The following is a 14606-nucleotide window of genomic DNA, read 5'->3' on the forward strand; positions in this document are numbered from 1 at the left end:
TGTAGCTGTACTCGAACAGCTTGGCTAGGGGCGCAGCAAGTTCTGGAGTACACGTCTTCAGTACTATTGCTGGAATATTGTCAGGATCCATATGCTTTGCAGTATCCAGTGCCTTCAGCCCTTTCTTGATATCACGTGGAATGAATTGAATTGGCTGAAGACTGGCATCTGTGATGCTGGGGACCTCCAGAGGGGGCTGAGATGGATCAGCCACTCTGTACTCCTGGCTGAAGATTGTTGCAAATGCTTCAGCCTTGTCTTTCGCACTGATGTGCTGGTCATTCCTACTGATACTGTCATGGACAGATGGATCTACAGTAGGCAGGTTGGTGAGGATGAGGCTAAGCAGTTTTTTCCCTCTTGGTTGGTTCCTACACCACCTGCCATAGACCCAATCTAGCAGTCATGTCCTTTAGCACTTGGCCAGCTCAGTCTGTAGTGGTGCTACCGAGCCACTCTTGGTAATGGACATTGAAGACTCCCACCCAGAGTAAATCTTGCATCCTTGCCACCCTCAGTGCTTCCTCCAAGTGATATTCAACATGGAGGAGTACTGATTCATAAGCTGGTAGTAGGGTGGGCGGGGGGGGAGGGGGGGGGGGGGGGGCGGTGTGGGGGGGGTGGGGGGGGGGGTGGTGTGGTGGAGGGGGGGTGGTGCTTTGCAGTTGGTACGTAGTAATCAGTAGGAGGTTTCCTTGTTCGACCTGATGCCATGAAACTTAATGGGGTCCGGACTCCCACGGCAATTTCCTCCCAAATGTATACCACTGTGCCACCATTGTGAGTCCGTGGGATTGGGTGCTGATGGGGGATAAATCATAAAAATCACTGAGCCTGGCTCCAACCGACCAACTTTTGGGTTTTATTCATGTTGGCAACTGGCAGGCAGCCAATCCATTTCCAGGCGGCAAATTGGTATTTCAAACATTTAATGACGCTAGCAACCTCTGATTTAACTTGCTTTACAGGTTCTACAGTGGCAGTCTGATATCTCGGACCTCAGGAAACCAGGCACCTGAAGCAAGCTGAAGCTGGCTTCTGGGAGAGGTATGTGCCTTTAAAGCACTGCTTGAGGGCCAGGAAGAGCAGGAGGGCTTCCCCCTAATCTCCCAAACCTCCCGCCCCATCAATGTCCACTCCTCCATTACAAAGACTCCTTGGGGTCAGGGATGGGGAGTGGCTGAGGATCAAATTCCCCAGAGTCAAGGATAAGGCTCCCAGCCAGGATCAGGTACCCAACCATGAACTCCCCCCACACACCCCCCACCCACCCCCCCCCCCCCCCCACCCCCAAACCCCCACCATTCTCCCATCCTCTCAGAGTCATGATTTGGACCTATCTGGTCCTTCAGCTACCTCTGAAATGCTCCCTGGCTAAATGGAAATCAAGGCTATTTGACTTCCAGACAAGGAAGCTGTCAGGCCCTATATACTAATGGTGAGGAGTTACATAGACCTCCCTTTTAAAACCGCAGTCCCCTTCCTACATTTTCTAGCCCATGTAAATATGGACCACCATTCTCTAGTAGGAGTTTTTAACAGGCCACCTGATTTCAATGATTTAGTGTGCTGTATAAATATGGGGATCAATGAAGCATGTAGCAAGAGCATGTAGCTATCATAGAAGATTTTAATTTTCCTATTGAATGGGAGAAACATAACAGCTCAAGTCGTAAAGACAGTAAATTTCTGAAATGTATTCAGGACAGTTTACAGGTATAACTATGGCCGAGTTGGTACACTTTTGTTTCTGAATTAGAAGGTTGTGAGTTCAAGTCCTACTCCAGGCTGATGCTTCAGTGCAGTATGACAGAATACTGGCTTGTTAGAAGTGTTAGCTTTTGGATGAGATGTTAAATTGAGGGTCCGTGTACCTTCTCAGGGGTATTTAAAAGACCCCATGATGCTATTTTGAAGAGGAGTACGGCAGTTACTCCTGGTGTCCTGGCCATTAATTATCCTTCAATCAACATCACAAAGACAGGTTATCTAGTCTTTATCACATTGCTGTTTGTGGGATTTTCCTGGGTGTAAACTGCCTGCTACATTTCCTACATTACAACAGTGACTACACTTCAATGAAGTACTTCATTGGCAATAAAGCGCTTTGGGATGTTGGGTGGTTATAAAAGATACTAAATAAATGCAAGTCTTTTTTCAGTTTTCCAGAACAATTACCTAAAAATTAGATCTTGCATCATCCTTTTTCTGGCAAAAGAGAGCGCCAAAGGGTCCTACACGGTGCTTAACGTGCACACACTCATTCTTCAGGGTGTATGTACTGCATGCCATATTGGTTAGAATGCTCTGTAGTTGCTTAGGAAACCTGTCTGAAATTGGTATTAGGCCTTTTGTATATTTGAGGCTGAAATATGTATTTCAGGCCACTTCAAGAAATTGGTTTTCCAAGTTGCCATGTATCCTGTGATCAATTTTGTCAGGCAAAAAGCAGCCATTTTTAATGGGAGCTGTTTCCAACTTCTTGATCTAGCCCCATCTTCTTGCTTGTTGAGGCTCTTGTTCTTCCTTCCAGTCACCATCTCAAAGACTTACATCTTGGGGAGATTAGATAGTCATAGTGAGAAATTGGCACTGGTTGATTCACCAAGCAAGAGGAATTCAGAGAAGAATGAAGGAGAATATGACCCCTTCCCAGTGGAAGTTGTGTAGAAGGCTGCCGGCTCTCTATGGATTTGACATTGTGGGACCCAGAAATCAAGGGTATTTTAGGGTACATCATAATGATGCACAGGATCTGTGGACAATCTTCAAGGATGTGCAGCAATTGATGGACATGACTATTGAGTCTACAGCTCTCCTTTGCAGCATCATGATGGAAGGTTTATCTTCCTTGCAGGTACCAATTCAGCACTTGGCACTGAAATCTGAAGTGGAAGCAGCAGGATAGCAGTAAGTGCAGACTGCAGTTCTGGATGCAAACAGGAGAGAATATGCACAGCATAGATAGCAGTCTCCAAACCATGGCAACTACTATATTTTAGTGGTTTCAGGATTTGATAGCTACCATTTTAAGACATAGGCCTGATCTGTGGGGCTAAGGATCTGGTGGAATAAAGAGGCTGTAGTCTACAAAAGCAAAATACCGCTGATGCTGGGAATCTAAAATAGTAACAAAAATGCTGGAAAAAACTCAGCAGTTAAGCATCTATGAAGAGAGTTGACATTTCAGGTCAATGACCTTTCATCAGGAACGAAGGAAAATAGAGATGATGGAAGATAGAAATGTAAGAATTTTTATATCAGTAGAAAGGGGAGGGGCCAGGAAGAACAAAGGGGAAGCTCTGTGATAAGTGGAGGCTAGAGGAGATCAAATAACAGAAGATTTCATGATGCAACAGCCAAAGAGGGTGGTAATGAATATAATAAAGAAACAAAGGTTGTGTACAAATTAATTGCTATATAAAAGCCATCTGAATGCAACATGAAGGGACAAAGAAAGAAACCAGACAAGACCCACCCAGTAAAGACCAGGATGAAGTCTATCTGCCTGATACTGCCATCTCTCAGGATTGCAACACATGCCAACAAAATAATGTTTGTTGGACCTAAATAATAAAACAGAGGTCACTTGGGTAGTACATTTTTTAATTCAAATATCTTGGGTACAACAGCTGTAGGAACCAAAAATATTCGCTGCTCTAATGTGTTACTTCTCATGCTAAAGCCTGAGTCCTAGTTCAAAATCAGAGTACTTGGAAAATTTATATGTTCATAAGGCTATGACCTCAAGATGAAGCTGAGGTACCAAGCTCTATCTATGGAGAGTAACACCAAACAAAACGGTCTGGATTCAATTTTTTTAAAGAAAATGTAAGATGGCGAGGATTTTACGGCCCTGCTACAGCATGTCTCCCCACCCCCCAGTGGATGCGGTGAGCCATTTAAATCTCCATTCAGTTCGGTAGGACTATAGTATCCTGCCAGGCGGTAGGGGCTGTAAAATCCTGGTGTATATTCCAAAGGTAGTTCCTGATGCAACAAGATACACTGAATTGCCAGGGAGCCTTGGATAATTGGAATAAAAACAGAAAATACTGGAAATACTCAGCAGTTCAGGTAGCATCTGTAGAGAGAGAAACAGAGTTAATGTTTTTAGGTCAATGACCTTTCAGTAGAATCTTGGGTATTTATTGTTTTACGGATGAAATTTGCTGAATGCAACAGGACATAGCATTGTAATGACAACTTTGAAAATAGAGGAACGTATGCAACCCTTAGGCAATTCACCCTACGTTTGCACTACCAACCTAACAGAATTCATTATGACTCTCTCCAAATGCCAAAGGATGATAGCTTAATTGATTTTCAAAGAATATCAGGTAAGTTCAGTGGTTAGCCTACTTTTTTTTTATTGCTAGTTATTTCCATGACTTTCAATTTGTCACTGTGAATTATTGTTCCCACTTGCCATTTGCTGATTGTTCCTGTTCAGTCATGCCTGCCTGTTTGGTGTTTCACGAAAATAATAATTCAGCTAATCAGGTGCAGTGTGGCAGTGAAAGCTAATGTTTTGAGCTTCGACACATTAAGGTGTTTTTTTGTATTCATTCATGAGAGGTGGGCTTCGTTGGCTGGACCAGCATTTATTACCCATCTCTAGTTGCCCCTGAGAAGGTGGGGTGTTGAGTTGCCTTGAAGTCCATGTGGTGTAGGTAACTCTTTTGAGTACAAACACGTTTCCATCTGTTCCTATTCAGATGAAGTTACATTGTTTCATAGTTTGCCATTGTGAGATTTGAACTCTTGATAGTTTGCCATTGTGAGATTTGAACTCTTGATACTCTTTTGAGTAAACCTGTTTCCATCTGTTTCAGATGAAGTTACATTGTTTCATAGTTTGCCATTGTGAGATTTGAACTCTTGATCTTGGGGTTACAAACCCAGTACCATAACCACTTGGCTATTTAGGCCAAGCGTGAAACACATTTCCATCTGTTTTTCAGATGAAGTTACGTTGTTTCATGGTTTGCCATTGTGAGATTTGAACTCTTGATACTCTTTTGAGTAAACCTGTTTCCATCTGTTTCAGATGAAGTTACATTGTTTCATAGTTTGCCATTGTGAGATTTGAACTCTTGATCTTAGGTTTACAAACCCAGTACCATAACCACTTGGCTATTTAGGCCAAGCTCATGTGGTGTAGGTACACCCACAGCTGGGAGCCATGTCTTAATGCGAGAGAGAATTGACACCACACTGCTGTTGCCCCATCTCCAAATCAAGCTTCCTTCGTGCATGGGAGCACGGGATTGGTGAACTTACCCTGAGTTTTGAATTGAATAAACTGTTTCAATCAATAAATTTATAACAGCAATCAGCACACTCCTTGTAGATTGCTGGAACTTTAATCAAGTACAGAAAAGCTCCAAAAATGTGTAGAATCGCACCAGCAGTCAGAAGAAATAATCCAGCAACTAACCTATAAGTAAGTAATCCATGATTCCTTTAAGTAGGTCTGGTGGGGTCCTTCAAGCCATTTAACATCATGCTCAGCTGTTTGAGGTTAAGACAGGTGTAGGCTGGAACATGACATTTGAAAATGGCAATGCTGCCATCAACGCAGCATTGCACATCAATTGATGTCATGATCTGTTTGTCTGCCATGCTTGAGGGTAAAAGACCAATTAGCACCTAAACAAAAGGGGATACAGAGCCCAATTTCTCCCTGCAGCATGTCCCCACCAAGCTGCTCCAGTACCAGACTTAAATGGTGTAAAGTACTATTACAAACATAAAAAAACTTTCCTCAAAGTCATTTTGCAACCTTCCCTGAGCTCAGGTAAGATTTTCACATCCTGTTGTTTTAATTACTTCAGGACTACTTTTGATAAATAAAATATGCTGTTCCTCACTCACTTTAAATTTATTTTAAAATATAAATTTGCTTAAATGCTAAATCAAAATTTAAAATGTTTATTTAAAATAATTATAACGGACTTAAACATATTTCTGCCTTCTGTGTTGAATATTTTTGTTGAAATAATGAGGGTTAAATGACATAATTGGAGGAAATTGGCTTGGATGTTTTTGCTAAACCAGTGCTAGAGGCGTTCATGAGGTACACAGTGCATCAGTGACTGTCGGTTTGACAGTGTTGATTAGTTCAGTTACCTCACACTGGATCAATAACTCTTCATGTCAGCTCTGCGAATGATGTCACTAACAATTACTGTTTATATGAAACATTCACAGAAAAGCTAATCTGACCATTAAAATTGGTACAGCTGGAATTACTCAGGTCTTAACAAATTAGAGAAGATATTTTAATTGTATTGTTTCATTAACAAATTCCCATAGTTTTAACAATTTAAAACAAATAATAGACTTGCACTGGAAGATTATACTTAACCATATTCTATAAAATTGGAGTACAATGTTTCAATATTAAAGGATGTCCATTTATAATTTTGCCCCAAATCAAGCTTCATTCACTCATGGCTACACACTGAGCATGGGATCGGCGAATTTGCCCTAAGTTTGGAATTGAATAATCTGTTTTAAACAATAAATTTTTCAAGTAGAAATATTACTTTTAATTTGGTAAAACACATTTTATTCCATTACACACATAACAATTATGCAATGTTATCATAATAGAAAAGACATTCATGTGAATTCTATTGCTTTCTTTTGTTTGTTTCAATCATTACTTAATGTCAGCCTGTTCTTCTAACCAGCATCAACATACTGACCAACATAAATCACATTAGTAAAGAATAACTATCATTCTCTTTCAATCTTCTACTGAGATGACATAAGAACATTTTCAAGCATACTCACTCCAACTGCCAATATCAATTAGTAGAAGTTAACTGTGCAACCAGTCATTTTGGACAATGAATTAACTGTTTCACACTTAGAAATATCTAACCATATTTGGTAATAGAAAGAATGCAGTCTCAAAAGTAATTAATTTAATAAGGAAATAAAGCAGCGACTGATGAGCAAAAAATTAATATAAATGCAATATGACTCAGCTGTTAACAATGGAGAAAGCACAACTGTGTTCTCCGACCAACAACTTACCTTCCATAATGGGCACATTGAACGTGTCTTTTCTACTATTCTTCCATGTAACCAGACGCTCAAGATTGCCATGTCCAGCAGCTTCTACATGGTGACAATATGTGGTCATCATTGCGTGAGCTTTGAAAATGCCAAAATTAACCTGCATAATCTCTAGTAGATTTAGATCACCCAAAGTTACGGCGATCTCATATCCTCGCCAAATATACTTGCGAGCTACATCATATTGGCCCTGTTACAGAAAAACAAATTCATAAATGCAAATAAGTTTTTAGGATGGAAAAAGGCATTTAGTTTACTGGTATTTACATTGTGGAATAAGAGCGGTAACTATAAGCAGTTGCTTCTTAATCCACAGTTACTGAGGTAACACAAAAGTTAAGATAAACGCCCTGTCTGATTCTTGAGTAAAGAAAACATAACAGTAACCTTAACATGCTGGGAATTAATCTCAAACTAAAACATAAAAATGAAGTAGCATTAGTGGAATTTGGAATTCTAGGCTTGGGCATGAAATGTGCACATTAAGTCAACAATGAAACGTGAGGATGTGTAAGATTTTTTCCATTGAACCTAATGTGTGAAGTAGGATGATGTTCTCACATTTCTGTTCTTTATTTTTGCAAGTAACAAACACCATGAGGCAGGCAATTTTTGCTGCTGTCAGCCATATGTTTGCTTTGGGTACTGAATAAATCCAACCTTAACCTTCAAAAAGAAAATGTTGTCTAAAAAGATTTTTAATAAACAAATACATTGTTTTAATATATACTGTAGTCATAATAATCATTAATCTTGCTCCCTGACTACATAATAATTTATAACTTCCTAAAAATTATTTAAGGGTTATTCTGCAATGATCACATCACAATTATTGCCACAATCCATAGTCAATGCAATTACCATTCACTTTACACTGTTGTTAACATGCTTTTCATTTTATTAGAATGACCTATTTTTGAATATACTACCACTGAGTTTTTAAAAAATAGTTTTAGAGAAGGAAGTACCATAGTTAAAATGATGCGATTGAATGATGAGGTCAAAAATAAAACAGCCAGTAAAATAGTAGAGCAACATATTTTAAATCCACTTCTATTCAGTATGATACAAATAGCGCCTCAAGGAATGTTTAAGGGAGAAGGAGCCTGTAGGTAAAAGTGCTTTTGACAAGAGCATTGTCAATGTCATTATTATTTCCAAAAAAATGTAACTCAAATGTCTCACTGGTTATGTTTGTTAATTAAGTCCTACTTGAGAAAATGACCCTTTAAGTAAAAGACTGCTCTGCAGCCCCAAGCATATTGACATTTGTGAGAGTAACATGCTCAACTGACATTTGCCATTTTTGTTGGCAGTGAAACTGTCCACTAAACAAAGTACAATTTTAATTTCTGCATACTGACTGGAAGTCAAAATTGGTCAACTGGAACAGACAGCCATGTTTTGCAGACTTTCCTTACAATACAATTTCATGTCACCTTACAAAGTTCTTCAATTTTCTGAAAAAATGAATTCCTTTTTCTGTTCATTCTCTCCAAGCTTCCAGATAGCACTGGAAACAATTAAGGTTACCACCAACATACAATCTTCATTTCATTAATATATTACAACTTCACTGGGGTAATTCTGCAAATAGGACCTTCCAGCTTCCGGTCGAGAATAGGACTTCAAGGGAACCCATCTTAAGAACATGAGAACATAGGAACATAGGAGCAGGAGTCAGCCATTTGGACCCTTGAACCTGCTCCGCCATTCAACTAGATCATGGATAGTCTTCTATGTCAGTGCCATTTTCCTGCCCTATCCCCATATCGCTTGATATCTTTAATATCTAGAAATCCATTGATCTCTGTCTTGAACGTAATGACTGAACCTCCACAGCACTCTGGGGTAGAGAATTCAAAGATTCATCATCCTCTGAGTGAAGACATTCCTCCTCATCTCAATCCTAAATGACCTACCTCTTATTCTGAGACTGTGTCCCCTAGTCCTAGAACCACCAACTCTGGTGAACCTTCATTTCTCTATGACAAGTATATGTTTCCTTATGTGAGGAGACCAAAACTGTACACAATACTCTAGGTATTCAATCCTCTTGCAATAAAGGCTAACATACCATTCGCCTTCCTAATTGCTTGTTACACCTGCTTTCAGTGACTTATGAACAAGGACATCTAGTCCGTTTGGACATCAACACTTCCAATCTTTCACCATTTAAGAAATACTCTGCATTTCTGTTTTTTACCTACCAAAGTGGATAACTTCATGTTTTCCCACATTATATTCCATCTGCCATGTTCTTGCCCAATCACTTAGCCTGTCTAAATCCCTTTGAGCCTCTTTGCATCCTCCTCACAACTCACATTCTCAACAAGTTTTGTGTCATCAGTAAACTTGGAAATATTACATTTGGGCCCCACAGCCAAATCATTGATATAGATTGTGAATAGCTGGGGCCCAAGCACTGATTCTTGCAGTACCCCACTAGTCATACCTGCCAACCTGAGAATCACCCATTTATTCCCACTCTCTGTTTTATGCCTGTTAACCAAAGCCTTCTGAAAATCCAATACACCACAACCACTTGTTCTCCCTTATCCATTCTGCTAGTTACATCCTCAAAAAAACTCCAACAGGTTGTCAAAAATAATTTCCTTTTCATAAATACACATTGGGCAGAATATTATGCTTGGCGTGCAGGCGCGCACCCAACACGCCCGAGCATGAAATGACACACGATGACATCAGGTGTACATCCCGATGACATCACGCAGTCTCAATACCTAGAGTATTGATATTTTGTGCAGCTGGCGCGTGCCGGAGTTGGCTGCATGCCCACCGATAATTAAAAGGCCTATTAAGGCCATTAACAATCTAATTAAATTCAAATTTATGCTGCCTGTTCAACCTAACAGTTGGCAGGCAGGTGAAAAGGCCAAGCAGCCTTTACATTTTTTAGGACACCTCATCCATGAGGGGGAATGAGGTTTTTAAAGCAAATAAACATAAACTTTATCTTGGAATTAAAAACATGTCCCAGCTCATGTGACAGAGTCACATGAGGGGACATGTTTTATTACATTTTTAATCTCTTCAATTTTTTAAACAGCGCTTCAGTCTCCCTCCTTGAAGCGCTCTTTCTCGCGCATGCGCGAACTGCGATTTGGCCCGGCTCTCCCTCCTCCCACCGCTTGCACGGGCAGCGCTCAGTGCTGCTGCTCACGATCCACGCATTGTGGGCCTTAATTGGCCTGACCACGCGTAAAATCATGGTGCGGAGCCAATCGCAGGCAGCAGTAGGTTTCCCACCTGTCCCTGCTGAGCATCCCCACCAAGGGCAAAATCCTGCTATTTGACTCTGCCCAATCCAACCATTATTTTCTAAGCGTCCAATTGTCACACCCTTTATAATAAATTCTACCATTTTCTCTACTACTGATGTCAAGATAACAGGTGTGTAGTTCTTTCTTTCTTTCTTCCTCCTTTCTTAAACAGAGGGTTATATTTGCTACCTTCCAATCTACAGAAACCATTCCAGAATCTATAGATTTTTGGAAGATGATCATTAACTTGCGAGGGGAATTGAATACAAAAGTAGTGAGGTTATGCTTCATTTGTACAGGGCACTAGTGAAACCATATTTGGAGTACTGTGTACAGTATTGGCCACCTTATTTAAGGAAGGATGTAAATGCGTTCGAAGCAGTTCAGAGAAGGTTTATCAGACTAATACCTGGAATTGGTGCATTGTCTTATGAGGCAAAGTTGGTCAGACTAGGTTTGTATCTGCAGGAGTTTAGAAGAATAAGTGGTGACTTGATTGAAACATATAAGATCCTGAGGGGTCTTGACAGGGTGGATGTGGAGAGGATGTTTCCTCTTGTGGAAAAATCTAGAACTAGGGGTAACTTTTTAAAAATAAGGGGTTGCCCATTTAAAACGCAGATGAGGCGAAATTTTTTCACTCAGAGAGTTGTGAGTCTTTGGAGCTCTCTCCCTGAAAAGATGGTGGAATCAGAGTCTTTGAATATTTTTAAGACAGAGGTGAATAGATTCTTGGTAAGCAAGGGAATGATAGGTTATCGGGGGTAGGTGGGATGCAGATTTCAGGTTACTGTCAGTTCAGCCATGATGTTATTAAATGGTGGAGCAGACTCAAGGGGCTGAATGGCCTACTCCTGCTCCTTGTTGGTATGTTCATATGTTCATAATGCATCCACTATCTCTGCAGCCACCTCTTTCAACACTTTGGGATGCAGATTATCAGGGGATTTAGCAACTTTCAGTCTTATTAATTTCTCCACGACTGTTCTTTTTTTTACTAATACTAACTTCTTTCAGGATTTCAATCTTGTTAGTCCCTTGGTTCTCTAGTATTTCAGGAAGGTTTTTAGTATCTTTGTCGGTGAAGACAGAAACAAAGTACTTGTTTAGTTTCTCTGTCATTTACTTATTCCCCATTATAAATTCTACTGTCTCTTCCTGTAATGGGTCCACATTTCTCCTTGCTAATTTTTTCCTTTTGCAGTAAGATAAAGGCAAAATGCTGCAGATGCTGGAAAAACCCAGCAGGTCTGACAGCATCTGTGGAGAGAAAGACAGAGTTAACGTTTTGAGTCCATATGACTCTTCTTCAGAGCTAAAGGGAAGTAGAAATGTGGTGAAATATGTACTGTTTAAGGGGCGTGGAACAGGTGAAGCTGGATAGAAGGCCAGCGATAGGTGGAGGCAAAGGAGAGATTGCAAAAGATGCCATAAACAAAAGGTCAAAGGGTTGTAAATAGTGGTGGTTCTGGCTAAAGGAGGTGCTAATGGCGACATTAAGAGTGGAAAGCAGAATGTGATAATGGCCAGACCAGGGTAAGCACTCTGGAAAGTGACAGATGGCCCTAGTGGGAGTGGGGTGGGGGGAGGGGACAGTGGTGGAAAAAAAGATTGAAAATAGGCTAAAAGCTCAGGATAAAACAATGAATAAAAACGGAAATAAATGTAAAAAATAATAATGAAAATAAGTGGAATAAAAATAAAAATATAAAAATGAATATAGAAAAAAGGGGGGTAGATCAAAAAAGAGGTGGGAATAGAGGAGAGAGTTCATGGTCTGAAGTTGTTGAACTCAATGTTAAGTCCAGAAGGCTGTAAAGTGCCTAATCGGAAGATGAGGTGCTGTTCCTCTAATTTGTATTGAGCTTCACTGGAACATTGCAGGAGGCCAAGGATGGACATGTGGGCATGAGGGCAGGGTGGTGCATTGAAATGGCAAGCGACAGGAAGGTCTGGGTCATGTTTGCGGACAGACTGAAGGTTTTCCGTAAAGCGGTCACTCAGTCGGCGTTTGGTCTCTCCAAAGTAGAGGAGGCCACATTGGGAACAGCCAGTGCAGTAGACCAAATTGAGGGAAATGCAAGTGAAGTGCTGCTTCACTTGAAAGGACTGTTTGGGCTCTTGGACGGTGAGGAGGGGGGAAGTAAAGGGGAAGGTGTTGCACCTTCTGTGATTGCATGGAAAGGTGCTGCGGGAAGGGGTTGAGAGTTGGGGGTGATGGAGGAGTGGACCAGGGTGTCCCAGAGGGAACGATCCCTATGGAATGCTGACAGGGGAGGTGGAGGGAAGATGCGTTTGGTGGTGGCATCATGCTGGAGTTTGCGGAAATGGTGGAGGATGATCCTTTGAATGTGGAGGCTGGTGGGGTGAAAAGTGAGGACAAGGGGGACCCTATTCTGGTTCTGGGAGAGAGAGGAAGGTGTGAGGGCAGAGGCGTGGGAAATTAGTCGGATACGTTTGAGGGCCCTGTCAACCACTGTGGGTGGGAAACCTCAGTTAAGAAAGAAGGAAGACATGTCATAAGCACTGTTTTGGAAAGTGGCATCATCGGATCAGGTGCGACGGAGGCGAAGGAACTAAGAGAATGGGATGAAGTCCTTACAGGAAGCAGGGTGTGAGGAGCTGTAGTCGAGATAGCTGTGGGAGTCTGTGGGCTTGTAATGAATATTGAGAGACAGTCTGTCACCAGAAATTGAGACAGAGAGGTCAAGGAAGGGAAGTGTTGGAGGGAGACTATGTGAAGGTGATGGCGGGGTGAAAATTAGAAGCAAAATTGATAACTTTTGAGAATATTATGTTTGATAAATTTGAATTTTGTTCTGGTGGTGATGTTCATATTTATCTTTGTAGTGAAATAAGTACAAGACCTAAAAATCTGGCCTGAAGAAAGACAATCTAATGGTTATTGCAAGAAAAGTGATAAGGGTTGTGGGACCATTGGCATATTGGAGATGGAAGGGTTGTTTTAAGTTAAGCACTCTTCAATGAGCTGGTATGTAGGGGCACTGGTGGTTGTTGCCTCCCCTTTCTCCATTTCCTGCTATTCCTCTTGCATGTGTGATGGGAAAAATCTACCCCTTACGATGGTGAAGTTGTGGAGCAGTGACAAATCTGGATGCTCATTCAGGGGTGTACTACAAAGCTCCTCCGGAACAGTCTGGACAACACAAGTGGGGCCTGAGAACACCCATTGTTTGTGCATGATGTTCCTTGGGCAGCATGGCTTTCCTGTAGGCTTTCTTTGCAACTGTGTTCCTGATAGAAGTCATTGAGTCATGCAAGGAAAAGGCCTGTAACTTGGTGACTTGGCTGCAATAAAGGTGGTGCAAAGGACTGGTGCAGCATGAGAGTCATGACTGTTGCCAGGATAGTGAACAAAAGCTGCATGATGTGTTGCCTTGGTCATGAACGATCTGCATATTGAGGGTATAGAATCCCTTTCAATTGATAAAGGTGCAAAGCTGCTGATAGGGAGCATGTGTGGGCAGTCTGTGGCACCTTCAACCATGGAGAATTCTGCCTTGCAGGTGAAACCTAGTGCTATTTCATGCTGTTTTACTGTGTCTACAGAGAAGGTGATGTAGATATTCTCCCTTCTGCAGGGAGTGTCTGTGACCTCCCTGATACATTGTGCGATACATGGAGATATTGCTAATGCCACCTGTTGCAACCTGAAAGGAAATTGTGGCATAAAAGCTGAGGGCCACAGTGAACTTGACAGTCAGAGGCAGTGGAGCCCAATCCATGGTTTGAAGCTGAAGTTATGGCTGCAGCAGTGACATAGCTTGGTGCACGTTCTTCTTAGCAAAGCAAAGGTATATAAAATTTTGGGGAGAATTTTCTTCCCATCGGGCAGACCATTTGGGAGCGGGCGCGGAGCCGATCATCACCCACGATCGGCTGCGTGCCTCCATTTTACATGGGTGGGCCAATTAAGGCCCGCCCAGTGTGATGCGCACCCAGTAGCGCTGAACCATACCTGTGCGGGTGCGGGGAGGAGGGAGAGTTGGGGCCTGCGTTCTTTCGTGCACATGCACGCGAAAGAGCGCAGAAATCTCCCTAAGGCATGGAGCTGCCTCAGGGAGATTAAGTTAAAGTTCAAACCTCAAAATAAAAAAAGTTAAAAATCATTTATGCATGTCCCCCTCATGTGAGCTGGGACATGTTTATCAAATGTTTAATAAATATTTATTAATTTAATAAACCCTTCATGAAACTTCCTGTCACCTGTGG

General features: G+C 41.5%; 1 protein-coding gene across 1 annotated transcript in view; it reads right to left on the reverse strand.

Annotated features, from left to right (window-relative positions):
* Positions 1-3055: 3055 nt before the first annotated feature.
* The window catches only part of ttc29 (tetratricopeptide repeat domain 29), a gene marked incomplete at its 5' end in the record, with an annotated part of 323828 nt that continues 312277 nt past the window's right edge, over positions 3056-14606 (reverse strand). Inside the window, 2 exons of the mRNA XM_041178710.1 lie at positions 3056-3120; positions 7048-7279. Of these exons, the coding sequence (XP_041034644.1) occupies positions 3056-3120; positions 7048-7279 (297 nt within the window). The remainder of the gene's footprint in view (positions 3121-7047; positions 7280-14606) is intronic.

This window comes from Carcharodon carcharias, chromosome 1, assembly GCF_017639515.1.
Source record: "Carcharodon carcharias isolate sCarCar2 chromosome 1, sCarCar2.pri, whole genome shotgun sequence".
NCBI lineage: Eukaryota > Metazoa > Chordata > Chondrichthyes > Lamniformes > Lamnidae > Carcharodon > Carcharodon carcharias.